This window comes from Nycticebus coucang, chromosome 10, assembly GCF_027406575.1.
Source record: "Nycticebus coucang isolate mNycCou1 chromosome 10, mNycCou1.pri, whole genome shotgun sequence".
Classification (NCBI taxonomy): domain Eukaryota; kingdom Metazoa; phylum Chordata; class Mammalia; order Primates; family Lorisidae; genus Nycticebus; species Nycticebus coucang.
Window position 1 is genome coordinate 100,161,291 of NC_069789.1, and position 14,674 is coordinate 100,175,964.

The 14,674-nt window shown below is 45.1% G+C and overlaps 1 protein-coding gene across 3 annotated transcripts in view; it reads left to right on the forward strand.

Annotated features, from left to right (window-relative positions):
* CD244 (CD244 molecule) overlaps positions 1–9,444 on the forward strand; it is a 37,102-nt gene extending 27,658 nt beyond the window's left edge. Inside the window, exons 4-9 of one of the 3 annotated variants that reach the window (XM_053607328.1) lie at positions 1,464–1,568; positions 2,009–2,076; positions 4,116–4,181; positions 5,662–5,727; positions 6,182–6,238; positions 7,261–9,442. In XM_053607328.1, the coding sequence (XP_053463303.1) occupies positions 1,464–1,568; positions 2,009–2,076; positions 4,116–4,181; positions 5,662–5,727; positions 6,182–6,238; positions 7,261–7,341 (443 nt within the window). In that variant the 3' untranslated portion in view covers positions 7,342–9,442. Of the gene's footprint in view, positions 1–1,463; positions 1,569–2,008; positions 2,077–4,115; positions 4,182–5,661; positions 5,728–6,181; positions 6,239–7,260 lie in introns of all 3 variants that reach the window. The other 2 variants (XM_053607330.1, XM_053607331.1) reach the window with 2 other exon arrangements.
* Positions 9,445–14,674: the final 5,230 nt, after the last annotated feature.

Here is a 14,674-nt window from a genome sequence, read left to right on the forward strand (position 1 = left end):
TTCCCTAGCGGGGTCCTAGCCTCTAGGTACATAGTTCCTACGGAGTCAGGCCTGTACTAGCCTGGGAAAAATTTTTTCTCCATTTTCCCTTCTGGGAGCTGCAACCATTCCCTTCACACAAGGAGTGCACAGAAGCTTTGTGAGTCAGTGTCCTGCAATGGCTCCTGGCCATTGTTTTATTCCTCTGAGAGGCTCATGGAGACCCACTTTCTCCTCTTGATCAAAATCTTTCCAAAGCTACACAATACCCCAAGATGTAACTACACCGTACAACAGTAGCCTAGATGGAAGCATCACAAGGCTCACAGGGAGATCTCAGGCCATCACTTATGCTCATCCTGAGAGTTACTTGAGTGGAATATGCACTCCAGGCAAACAAAGACTTCATGTGCCATCAGTATAGGCATTGTGGGAAAAAAAGACCCACATGCAATCCCAGTCCTTAAGGAACATGTGGCCAAATTGGGGCAACGAAACTGAGTACTGTGGACAGAAAAGAAACAAGGTGATAATGTAGTGACAAGGATACTGGCTTCTGGGTCAGGTCAACCATGGTTTCATCATTCACAAGCTCCAGGCAGATTCATTAACCTCTCTGAGACTTAATTTTCACTTGAATGACATGGGGATGATAAGATATACATCACAGTATAGTTGTTAAGAGAAAAGAGATAATATTTGTAAAGAGCCTAGTTGGCCTGCACTTGGAATATTTAATTTCTTTCCCTTCCTTTTTAACTTTTTGTGACATAAGAGCTCTCACATTCCTTCCTCTTATTAGTTGTGTTATAGATCAGGTCACATGTGTGACATAAAAGTTAAATGTAGAAGTTCGAATGAGGAAGAAGCGTGAAGGCAGCATTAGCAGGAAGGCGAGATGGAGGGCTTTCCCAGAACACAGTAGCTACACAGTGAATATTTGTCAAGTTAAAAACAAATGAATAATGCTGTTATATATAGTCATCCCTTGATGTCCATGGGATATCCAGGATGCCTCACGGATTCCAAAATCCAGGGATGCTCAAGTCCTTTATATAAAATGTCACGTATTTGCATATAATTTACACACATTCTCCCATATACTTTAAACCAGCTCAACCAACCAAAAGCATTTTGTTACTCCAATTTGGCCACATGTTTTGTAAGGACTGGGATTGCATATGGGTTTTTTTTTCCCCACAATGGCCATGCTGATGGCACCTGAAGTCTTTGTTTACCTGGAGTGCATACTGCACTCAGGTAACTCAGTAGGAACATAAGCGATGGCCCGAGACTTCCCAGTGAGCCTTGTGGCGCTCCCACCTAGGCTTATAACATCTGATACAAGGTAAATGCTATGTAGACAGCTGTTATATTGTTTAGGGAATAATGATGAGAAGGGTCTGTACATATTCAGTACAGATAGGTGGAAAGAAAGGAGGGAGAGCTGACAACTCGGTTCTTGTGCCTTCTATAACCTGTAGAGTTCAGATTTTGGCCCCTTTTGGTGACCATTGTGATTGTAATCACACTGCTCCTGGGCATCCTCACCTGCTTGTGCATGTGGAAGAGGAAGAGGAAGCAGCCAGGTAAGCAGAGGTGCCTGAGGCATCAGACCCAGTGACTTGGCCTGGTGTCCAGTGTGATGTATCTCGAGCACAGTGTCTCCTTGTACTTAGGGAAGGTTGGTGTGCATGTGTGCATGGTTGGGGGAGAGCAAGCAGAGGCTCCTCTCTCCAAGCTCACACCTGCTGTTGTGGCTGCCAGATATGTACAGTCCGATTGACTTACAGGAGGCTGCTTTGCTGTGGGGATGCCCTGCCTGCTGGAGGAGGTGTGTGTGTGGGGTATTTATTGCCTCTGCGCTTGTCAGGTGTCCTGGGAAGAGCACAAACCTGCCTCCTTTCTGGGATCTTTCTTAAGGACTTGGCCATTTGATGTGGAAGTGGGACCTGTTAAAGTGGAAGCCTGGGCTGGAGGTCCTCCAGAGGTTTCTGCAGCTCTGTTCTTTTCTCCCTTCCTCCTGCAGAGACAAGCCCTGAGGAGTGTCTGACAATTTATGAAGATGTCAAGGACCTGAAGACTACAAGAAATCATGTAGGGCTTCCTGGAGGCTGGGATTTCTCTCAGCTAACCTGGAAGATACCCTTTCGATTGTGGCCATTTGGAGCACAGTGACAAAGAGGACTTGACAATTGTCCTCTTGAAGTGATCCTTAGCTCTTCCTAATAGACCTTTTTTTCTGTCAGTTTCCTAACTCTGGGTGTGGAGGAAAAAAGGAAAGCAAAGGGAGCAGAGAAGATGAAGAGGAGGCAGAAGGGACACGCTGGTGCAGAATGACACCTGCTAAGCAGGGACAGGGCACAGCAGGAATAACAGCAGGGGAGTGATGCTGGCAGCACACCCCCTCACATCCTCACCTCTGCCGTCCTGCCAGCGGGGTTGAGTGCAACCTTCTCCCATTTAGTGTATCTGACCACAAATTCTCATTTCCTAGCAAGTCAAAACTTACTTTCTTGAGTCCCTTAATCATGACCCAGGCTGGTAAGTGTGACCAGCCAAAGCACAGCAGATCTGCAGCTGACTCAGGGGGCTATGCAGCCTCTTAGGTAGAAGGGGCCTGAATCTGGCTGAGGCATGAGAGAGTATCCAGTACAGCACAAAGCCGATGGAAGGATGGCCCAGGTGGGCTCCTCTGAGACCTTCTCTCACTAGCTCTCTGTGGCAAACCAAGTCTGCTTGTCATCCAGGATGCAGAGGGGAGGAAGCTGCAGAGGGGCTGCAGACACCCTTGCTGCTGGGCCTCTGAGCAGGGCAGGATGTGGTCGCAGGCCCAGGGGAAAGGCCCTGATGGGTTAAGCAGTGGCTACTGAGCTGCTGGTGATAAGGGGTTGTACAGGTGGAGAGGAAGTGCATTTTCCCTGCTGCCATCCCTGGTGCTTGGAGGTGGAGGCCCAATACTGTACAGAACACAGTGGGGACCTTCTGCCCTGCTCAGATGTGAGGCCCTAGGAAGCCTCACAAGACAGGCACCACTCTGAGATCTGGGCTCCATGGGCATCAGGGGAACAACCTAGTCTGGGTTTTTGGTCTAGCACTGGGGTGTGAAAACTAAAGGAAACTTTGTTCCTCTTAGTGCTACCGGACTCTGGTACAAATTCCTGGAGCAGGTACATCTACCCACAACCACTAATACCTATGTGCTCAGTAAAAATAGCCTTTCCCCTGCAAATGAAGATGACTTTAGGAGACCATAGGAGAAAATTAAGACTTAGCACACCAGGTTTCAGCCTTCCCTGACCTTTCCCTGCTGTCTCTGGGTTCCAGTTTGAAGGCCTAAATCCCAAATTCACTTCAGGACCCAGCTCCCACCTTTCTGGAGACACTTCACATGAGTCTGGACAGGAGAGAAAAGCAGCAAATTCCTGCTTCTTGACAGATATCCATAGCTCTCCAGTTTCCAGGGACAGCTTAACACTTTTCTGCTCCGTTTAGCTTCTTCTTGCTTCTGGGAATTGTACCTAGTCCAGTGGACCCTTCTGGCCTCCCCTGGCCCACACCAGAGTCCATGTTGGCAATATGTGTTCAGGGACAGCACCATGAAATACCTCTATCCTGATCCCCTAATCTCCTAGGTGGCAGAAACAGAGGAGGGAAACAGGAAGGACCCTGTGCTCCGCCCAGCACTTCAGCTGCCCAGGGCAAGCTGTCCTAAAAGGCTGGATGTAGAGGGGTTCAATATTCTCAGTCTTTGAAATGTTTAAATCCTCTGAATTGTAGTGCCCAAGGTAAGGCTCAGATCACAGCTCTACTCTGAGCCCTTTCTGTTATCAGTGGTTATGTGACAAATTTAGTAGAGAATCACCAAAGGCAAGGAAGGGTTTCTATGTTATTGAAGTAAAGAAAGTTACAGGGTTGCTCAAATCCCTTCACTCATGGGTGGTCCCTTGGTCCAGACACTAACTCCACTGCAGATGGCTCTTTTTCCTGTCTCTCCCTCTCCTGGGTGAACAGTGATGAGGCTCTCCCCAGTCCTGCCCCCTTCTTTTTGCTGTCTTTCTCTGTGCAACCCAAATCTGGCCTGATACAGCTGCCTGCTTATGTTACCTCATGTTCCTTTCCTGTTTCTTGTGCAGAAACAGAAGCCCAAGCAGAACTCTCCTGAGAAAAAGAGCACCATCTACTCTATGATCCAGCCCCAGGTACCAGTATGGTTCCCCCGTCCACTCCGGGTCTATCTGTGGGGCTTTCTAATGCATCATCCCCTCCCTGAAATTCACACCATTGAATGGAAGAATAAGATCTCCGTGTTCTTGGGGTGCAGAAGACAGCTTATAGCCTCAGTTACATTAATAAAGTATTTGGAAAAATCAGTGTGGTTCTGGAGTGTCTTAGCATAGTTGGGAGGCCCGCTGTAGGAGTCCCTTCTTTTCCATTGCTGGCAGAAGGTCTGGCTCAGGTAAGGCCTATAGGGGAAAAACCTTGTTGGGGGACTTAACTTCCATTTTTCATCCCTGCTGTTTCCTTTCCAATACTTGAGGCCCTGTACTTTGTAATCCCTATTCCTTAACATACCTGTTTTCGGGAAAGAATAGACCAGCAGCGATGCCTTTTATCTTATGACTTAGCTATAATGTCCATTTTCTTTATAAATCTCAGATAACAGCCTCATGAAGGCTATTCTAAATACTGCAGATATGATCTAAATTCTATATCATAGACAAGGAAACTGAGACTTGATTTAACGAATATGCTCAGGGCCATTTAGCAAGGTCATGGCAAAGCTGAACCCAGTGGCTTCTGAGTTCTCATTCTGTCCCCTCCCACTCCACCTCTAACATTCCGGGATTACAGAGATTTACCCAGAAACCAGAGGAGCATCCTCTAATATGGACAGCTAGCTAAGGGCATTAACCCAGGATGGGACATCTCAAGTAAAACACTGCCCCCTGATGGTCAGTGATCAAAAGTTTCTGATAAAAATGGCTTAATTAAAAAAAAAAAAGAAAATTGAGACCCGAAACAGCAACCTCTTCAGCTTGTGGCTAAGCTGTGGAACAAAGAAAATCTGATCCTTAGAGTGATTGGTATCTGTCAGTTCCCAGGCTTGGGAATAAAGTTCCTACGTTGAACTTCAATGAGAGGCATTTGAAAAAATAAGGAAGGTTTCCTCTCAGACGAGGATGCTGAGTGAGAATGAGATTCCTCCTCGGGAGCGTCTTAAAAGGAGTATGGTTCCCTGGCTTAGAGGACACCTAGTTTGGTTGTAGAGAAGGAAGACATCTTGACAAACAGAGGTGTTGAAGTGTTAAGGAAGGATCCCTGAGAGCCTTGAGTCTGAATCCTATACACACTGTCTGGCTTGAGCTATTTATCATTTCGGAGCTTCATCTGTGGTATGGGGCAGATCAGAATCATTCCTATCTCATAGAAACCCTCAGAGGGCTGGGGGAGTACACTACTTACACGTATAAGGTGATTCTCAACAAATGGTAGCTATGACTAAGGATGGGCCAGGGCTAGTGGTCTGGTTGTCCGACCTCCTGGCTGGTCCCTTGTTCTTTTCACTAATGCTTAAAGTTTCCATCTGGGCAGGGTTGAGGCAGAGGGATAGAAGAGATGACTTCTCTGGGGTTGTCTTGAATCTAATTTCTGAAATGTTTTTATTTCTCTTCTTACTAGTCTTCTGTTCCCACATCACAGGACGTTTCAAATACGTTATATTCATTCATACAGCCTTCCAGGAAGGTGAGTCTTCAAGGGGCGGGGTGCTGTGATGCGTGTGTGTGTGTGTGCAGGTTCGTGTGTGCTCCTGCCGAGCAGGTGTCCTCCACTGTGTCTGTAGAGAAGCTTCTGTTCAGTGACTATATTTAAATGTTAAGGGACCAACAAGAAATGTCTTTCTGCTTCTGTCTGGAGAAAACTAACAGCTTCCAGACTAAGATGATATGATATCCAAAGACCCTAGAGGGTCTTCTAGTAGTTTGTGTAAGAGAGAAAGGATAATGAGAAACAGCAGGAGGAGCTTCTTGCACACCATAAACACTTGTTTACTTCTGGGATGGGAGATTCTACTTGCTTTCTGGCTGAGGACACCTCAGGGGTTTCCTGGGCCCTGAGTCTCTCTTGGGACCTTGCACCCAGTTAAGAGTGAAACATTTTTATATTGAAGTTAAGTATTCTTTACCCTCTGAATTTCCAGTCTGGATCCAAGAAGAGGAACCAGAACCCGCCCTTTGGTAGCACTGTCTATGAGGAGGTAAGATCCCAGAACTCCTTCTGAAGAAGCAGAGGGCCTGAGGTCCAGCTATGAAAGGGTGTATTCTTGCCATAAGTAGGTCATTCCTCTGACCTCAGAGTTGTCAGGATTTTAGGTGTCTTCTTTTTGTTTTTATTACCCCCCCCTTTAGGTGTCTTCTAACACAGAGCTTAACTTTAGAGGTGAAGACACTGAGGCCTCAGGAGACCCAGGGTCGAACTCCCATGATAAACCAAGATCATAGTATATATCCAGGTTTGACTCTGTTGGGCTTGGCCTCTAAATTAGGGCTATCCTGAGGCTAGTTCCCAGGCTATGGGCCTCAAACTGGACATCTATCATTTCTAAGGCTTGGAGTTAGGGCTCAGAGAGGGGATAATAAGTGACTTTATGATGTTCCCCCCCACCCAACTCTCAAGTGAAGCCAGAATAAATTTAAATGATTTTCTAAAATTTAGCAAGTCACTGGGAACTATTCCAGGACACAGGTGATCTTAAGCTCAGCAAGGGTGCACACTGTTCCAAGGTGACTACTGAGCCTAGTGGCTGAATTGATTCCCATTAGGGTGTCAGGGTGTTAGGGAGTGGACAGGGAGGAACTCAACATCTTTGGGGGATGAACACCCTCACTCATTAGCCTCATGCTATACTGAGCCTCCATCTGCAGTCCAAGAAAGATGTTGCTGTTGGTGATAAGGGAGAGGGCAAGTGGGTCCCACTGGGATTCCTGGCACATCAGCTACAGCCCAACATTAAAGCCAGCTGAACAGCCCAGAGTTGTGGAGGACACCGTGTGGGCATCATGGAGAAGTGTGTGTGGCTAAAAGAGTACTGGATTTGGGACCAAAGAACTGAATTCAAGTCCCTCCTCTATTTCACATGAGCTATGGACTCAAGTAATTTGTTTTACCACTTCAAGCTTCATTGTCTAATCTATAAAATGGGAACAATAATTCGTACCCCACAGGACTACTATAAGGATGTTATAAGGGGGGTCTAAAGTTTCTCCTTTTCTTCCGCAGGTTGGAAACAGAGAACCCAAAGCCCAGAACCCTGCTCAACTGAGCCACAAAGAGTTGGAGAGCTTTGCCGTTTACTCCTAGCTGCTTTCAGTGCTCCCACCTTGCTGTCACAGCAGCATCTGCTTTGGGAATCAGCCTGCGAATCTTTACAGAACATGTGCTAGTCTGGAGAGGATATGAAAGTTTGTTCATGGTCTATACTTTGTTTTGAAAACAGCCATTATAAGAGCCAGGCTCTTAACCAATTTATAGATCAGATGAGAACAGGTAGATTGGGTCATTCACAAAAGACTATTCCAAGTACTTGCAGTCTATAAGGGCCGTATTGTTGTTAGATTCCCTCCTCCTTGCTTTCTATGTTACTTGTCTCTTCTACGCCCTGATCTGGGATGACTGTCTCTCTAGACCCTCTGCTGGCCCAGGCCCATCTTCCAAAGCAAGAGGAAGGAAAGACAATGGTGAAGCAGAGGGAGAGGAGAGGCCTCCTCTGTGGGGCGAGGCTGTCTGGCTGTGAGTGGGCAGCCAGGTTCTCCAGGGGACCAGGACCTGGGGTTTACTCACATGCAGAGCAAAAACCTTCCTCCCATCCTCACACCTTTGCCGCTGGCTAATTGGTCACCAAGGGGAGTGGGTGGAAGTGGGAGTAGATGGCACAAAGCAAGCCCACCTCTGAGCTGAAAACCACCTCAGTACATGCTGTCCTGATAATCTGATAGTGACACCAGCTTTGTCCACAGTGTGATGTTTAATTTATGAAGTCACATTATTAAAAATCTATTTTGGCTTCTTCACAGAAGTAGCTTTACCAAGGAAGAGGCATCTTGGAAACCATATTCTACTTCAGCCCTGAGACCTAAGAGTGCTCCCATTGAATACCCAGGGTGGGGGCCCAGGCAGCTGAGGGCTGAAGACAAGGCCACTGGGCACTAGACACTGGGTTGTTCTCCCTGGGTCTTCAGGGGAGGCCTGCAACAAGGCTGTGGGAGCAGGGCTGGGACTCAGAGCCCAGGAAAGCGATGAAGGTAAACTAAGAGCTTACTCAGAGACCCCCTAGATGACACTGCACTGAGCCTGGCTCTTCAATTGCCCCACTCTGTATTTAATATATGAGTTTGATATAAACTGTGACATTACACAGAGGTAGTCTAAACCCATTGCCTGAACTAAAATTCAATACCTACATTATACTCTGCCCAAGTGCACATGTGGGCCACCATAAACACACATCTGTTTCTATTCTGCTGCACAGGGGTCTGCTTTCCTGGTGAGCCACTGGTGTCCCCTCAGCCTTGTTCACACTGGGACAGCAGAGAGCCTTTTGAAGGGTAGCTGAGGTGTGCATCTGCCTGTCCCAGGCTTGTTAGCTCCACCCTGGAGACTGTGTGCTTGGCCAGGCTGGCTTCCACCTGAAAGGAGTGTGGACAGACCACATCTTAAAGCAAGTGCCAAGCTTTAAAACCAGGGAAATATATTCAAAAGGAGTCTGAGGCCTTTAGGCAAGTATTGAGAGCTGAGTCCCAGTGTCAAGAAGTTTGGTGAGCAGAGGCCACAGGAAATGGAGTCAGAAACAGCCCACGTGAACACCAGAGACACTGACGGATGGCTGTGGCTGGCCTTTCACCTGTCCTGTGGCATGTAGATCTTGAACTGGCTATATTTTCTTAAGGATCAGAAGGGACTCTACAGGCTCAGGAGTTTGGGGGATGCTCTATTCTGGGGTGTAAGATGTATGATATCATCATATTGTGTGTCTGACTGTGGAGCTTCTGTAATGATGCCACCCAGTGATAACTATCTGTGCAATGAGCCAGTCAGTGACCAATGGAGACCACAGAAGCCATACTGCAGGGGAGCATGACAGCAGACACACATCACTGAAGGACAGAGATGGGCTTCAAGCTTCTTGTAACACAAATGTACACTAGAGTTTCCCAAACGTGAGCCAAATGTAGAGCACCTTACAGGCAGGGGACAGGGCTGTGGCTACAGTCTTAAGGAGATATTGTGGCTGTTCTGACAATAAGGAGGGAAGCTCTTTGGGAGCAATATGGGAAGCTTATATGAAGCAGGCATTTTAAGCACTGTGAAGAAAAATTAAAAGAGTAATACAGTTTTTAAAAGTCTGGCAATAAATGAAAAAATAAAATAAAATAAAAAAATCAAAGTCTGGCTATACAAAAAAATTATAAAGTAAAAAATGTCTACTTTTCAACTTAAGAGTCCCAGTTCCTTCCCATCTTTCCCAGAGACAGCAACTCATATATATATATATATATTCTATGCCTATACAGGGTGGCCATAAAGTTTGTGTGCAATTTAAAATTGCACATTATTTTAAATTGTACATGAGCTTTATGGTCACCCTGTATATAAGCATTTAGATACACATTTTCCCAATCCAGGGGGTAAGACACAATACTCACCATCCTGGACTTTGTTCTTCCCCCTCCACAGTGAGCCTCATGCTTATTCCATGTTGGCACGTGTTAGCTGTTGCTTTCTTTACAAATGGCAGGATGCCACTGCTTGGGTAGACTGCCATGTATTTAACTCATGCTGAGAGACTCAGGGACTCTCAGTAAATGGGCATGCAGGTATTTCATGCCCTTTATTTTACATCATAGTGCAGTAAACATCATTTTACACAGTTCCTTGTGCCCATGGGTGAGAATATCTGATAAAGGAAGATGAGTACATGTTCCCTTCAACGCCATTTTATCATCCTTGGCAGAATCTTGAGGAAGAAATGCTGTGAGTGTTTGAGGACATAAGTAAGTAGAACAAAGGCATCTAAGCCCATGGAAGGAGCCTGCGTCTGAACTTTTAATGGGATTGGGAGGCCGTGAGTGTGAGAAGAAGAGGAGAGGTCAAATGCAGGCATCTCGGAAGGAAACTCTGGGGTGCTTCTGTCCACAGAACACCAGGCGCCACACGGTCCAACTGCCTCTCCAACCTTAGTCAGGAGAGAGACCACACCTGCTTTTCCTTTCAGGTGAAATTTTCATAGGCAGGGCGTTCAGGAGACTTAAGATTATTCTGTTGTGGTGGTGGCACTACCTGTGAGCCAAAAGAACGCACAAGAACGTGGCTAATAGGGAGGCGCCTGTGGTTCAGTGAGTAGGGCACCGGCGCCATATACCGAGGGTGGAGGATTCGAACCCAGCCCTGGCCAAACTGCAACAACAAAAAAAATAGCCAGGCATTGTGGCAGGAGCCTGTAGTCCAAGCTACTTGGAAGGCTGAGGCAAGAGAATCACCTAAGCCCAAGAGCTGGAGGTTGCTATGAGCTGTGACACCACAGCACTCTACTGAGGGTGACAAAGTGAGACTCTGTCTCTAAAAAAAAAGAATGTTGTTAATAAAGCCTTGAAAGACTCCAGTGTCCTCAGCCCTGTTCTGGTGAAAGAAGGAAGGCAAGGCCAGGCTGAGGCTGGTCCATCCTTCAGAAGGAGGGTCATGTGGATTAGCCAAGGGATTGAACCATCAACCAAACTAATAATAAGCATTTATGTAGGAACAGTACAAGACAGTTTAATGCAGCAAATCCGGGTGATACAAAAATGACAGTCAAAGGCCTTGACCCCAAGAAGCTACTATTGAATGGTTCCAACCGCTGCTCTAGCTGGAGAAACAAGGCAAACATTTATATAAGATAATTTAGATGGCAGAGTTTCCAAAGTAATGGTCCGGACCTTTAGACCTTCATGTTCCAAGGGTTCTAGAATGTCCTGTCTGAGAGTGTCCAGGGAGGGCTTTAAGCAGCTGATGAGATCTGAGCTGATCAGAGAAGAGGGGTGAGATACCAGCAACAGCTTGGGGATAGCAAGAGCTTTGTTTGTGCAGAGAAGTGTGTCAGAAAATAATAACTAAAGTAAGTTTGAGGATTTCCAGATAAAGTGAGCAGAGATCCAGAATCAGAATTCCTGGTCCTGAAAATTCCGAAGACAAGGGATAAATTCTGTCAAGAGTTTGGGTGGGGAAATGCATTGATTTTCACCTACACTGCAGGTGAGGGTAGATTGAAAGACCTTAAGTTGCCAGGGTAGTGTGGCCACCTTGCAGGACTGACCAGCCATGTGGGGATTCATGGTCATTCTGAAACTCAGAGCAGGGACTGACAGGTATGATTTTAAGTTTGACCAATATTGACCCAAACACAAAGGGCCAGGCCAGAGCAGAAAGAGGCTCTGGGAACGCAGCAAACAGCACAGATTGGATGCTGAGTCCAAAGACAATGTCCCTAGTGGGCTAAACATTAGACTACAATCTAGAAGTCAGAACGAGGCAGATGGTGGTTGAACTGAACACATCTGAACACATTTATCAAGCCCATTGTATCCATTTTTTAAGCTCCAATCCAAACCCTTTCTTCATAAAGCCTTTCCACTCTACCTCAGTACAGTGATAGCTCTCACTTCCAAAATCAGAAAAGCCATTGAGAACTATGCACATACTTTATTAAGCAGTCAAGTACACTCGACCCTTGAACAACACACATTTGAACGTGCCCAGGTCCACTTATATGTGGATTTTTTTCAATAAAATTTACAGCAAGTGAGCCTGCCTGTTCTGCCTCCCCTTCTACCCCCCTACTTCTTCCGCCTCTGTGCCCTGAGACAGTAAGACCGACCCTCCTCCTCCTCAGCCTACTCAGTCAAGGCGAGGATGAGGATCTTTGTGCTGATTAATTTCTCCTTAATGAACAGTAAATATATTTTCTCTTCCTTGTGATCTTCTTCATATATTTTCTTTTCTTTAGCTTACTTTAAAGAATAAAAATATAGTATATAATACACGTAATATACAAAGTATGTGGTTTTTTGGCTTTTGGTTAGCAGTAAGCTACTAACAGTAAAATTTGGGAGGAGTTGAAGTTATACACAAATTTTTGACTGTGTAGGGGGTTGGTGCTTCAAGCCCTGCTCACTGTTCAAGGGCTGGCTGTAGTATTTTCTCTCCCCTTTCAGGTGACAAGATCAGTTCCATCTTTCCTCCACCAAAAGATAGATAACAAGTCCTCAAGGTAAAGGTCTGTGCCGAAATGTATCTGAATCTTCATAGCACTGTGTACAGTTCTGGGCAAACAAAAGGTACTCAGTAAATATCTATGGAAGGATTCATCAATCACAGAAAAGTAGCACAATTGAAAAACTTGTGGAGTTTTGAGTTTTTTAAAAATCTTTTTTGCATGTGTTCCAAAAAGGGGAGGGAATTTGGAGGGGAGATTTGAAAGCAAAAGTGGGAATGAATCCAATGTTCTCAGACAGTGACAACGGAATGGACAGCCATTCCATTCCATCTAGATCAAAGTTAATAGTTTAGGATTGTTTGGGAGTTATTTTAAAACTCCTTGTGATTCTGGAACTTCCAATTACTATTTGTGTGACCTCAGGAAAAATTGACTTCTCTGAATTTCAGCTTCTTCAGCTATAAAATGTGGATAACCACTTACTTCTAGAGATGTTACAAGGATCAGAGGAGAGTTTATGTTTATAAACTGTAACATTTTATCTGAGTTATTATTTTTGCCATCATTATTTAATGCTAAAAAATATTTTTAAGGGATCTTTTAATACTATAGTAAGAACGGCATATTTTTCAAAAATCATTGACAAATTGTTGGCTGATTTTTAATTATTTTGAGTTACTGCCGTTTTGGTAGATTAGTATTAGAGATGGGTTTAGAAACATATATAGACCTTGCATCATTAATTTAATACATTTAATTAATCATTTAAGTTCATAGCATTTCATTCTGGTCAATATTAAGAATAATCAACATAAGATATTATTAAAGGAATTAGAAATATTCAGATATTATTAAATCAATTAGAAATGTTCACACAGTCATAAACCAGGAATATTTGTTTAAGCATCTCTGATGACCACAGAGTGTATCTAGGAGATGCATAGTAGGTAGAATTTAAGCTCTTCATCCATGAGAATTTGGAATTTCAATTAAAATTATCTGGGAAATAGTTTCTAACTTTATGGGCTTAGGATACAGAGAATATTGTCCTCGCCATCTTAGATTTCCGTACAGAGTTGTAGATTGTAGCTGAGTTCTCTTTCCTGAGAAAGTAGGGCCTGTAACAGACTAACATCAGATTAACCTTAAACACCAAACGAGAGCTTTCCAGAGTTTCCTGTCATTCCTGGAGGAACATGAACACCCCACCAGGGCCTGGTCTCACATAGAAGGTGGTAGCTACCTTAGTGTAGTGAGGACAGTGGTGCTAGTTCCCCAGCACTTTCCTTACTTATGGCCCAAGGACGGGAGCTGAGAAACAAGACCCTTCATTCCACAGAACCCCACAGGTTGGCAAACATGAGAAGAGCCATGAGTCTCTGCCCTTAGGTCCCTGGTCCTGTCCCCATCCAGGATATCAGATGGTTTTATAAGTGGGAGGTGCAGGAAGGTATATCTGTCTGAAGAGCTCACCTGTGCACTGAAGAACACTTGCGTGTATACCATGGTCCCTTCAACCACAGACTCAGCCATTATGTCATCTGAAGCAATGAGGTTACACTCTGCTTTGCCCTTGGAGGCTGAGCCATATCCAGAGCCCTCCTGAGTGACCAGCTGACATATTGGGTCTCTTCCATTGCAAGGCCCAGATGTCTCGGGCCTGTCCTCATCTTCCTTAGTGACGTAGCAAACCGTATGACGTTGCTGTTGGACCCGCTGTTGTCTGGTAGGCTAAGGGGGAGGGTCTATCTTCTCATAGTTGTGTGAGAGCAGGGAGTATAGCAGTGTGGCCTGCTGGAACACAGGTGCTGGTTGGTAACAATGTGCCAACCTCACCTTTCCTACCTCAGGTGAGGCCTGAAGAACTGAAGGAGATATTTTTTTCCTGTCTTTCCTTATTCCACTCTCCCTCCCTCTTTCCTTTCAAGCACTCATTTGTTCCTTTGTGTTGGATCCATATATGTGTGTGAATCAGTTGATGTGAGGCCATTTGACTAGTGTTGTATGGAAAGTATGAGAAAAGTACAGGGGTCAGAGGAGACGGCCTCTGGTTAGAAAAGCTGGGAAGAACTGAAGTGGGTCTTGAACAAAGGCAGGATTTTGATGAGTGAAAGGGCACTTTTTTTTTTTTTTTGTGGAGGAAGCAGTATGATTAAAGGCAAGTGTGAAACTTGGAGCATCCTCCCTTTTATGAAAGGATGATATTGAAAACATCTAATAACTGTGATGACAAGGGCATAGGGCAATCCAAATGGGCACCTGCCATGAACACTAGTGTGTACACTGGGTGGATATCAACCCAGCATTTGAGCATATCAATTAGCCCTTTTGATCTGAGCATAGAATAAAAATGGCTCATGTCTACTAAGTGCCTATGATGTATCAGGAACTGTTCTAAACGCCTTTCAAGAATACATTTAATTAATCTGAATAAAATCCTATAAT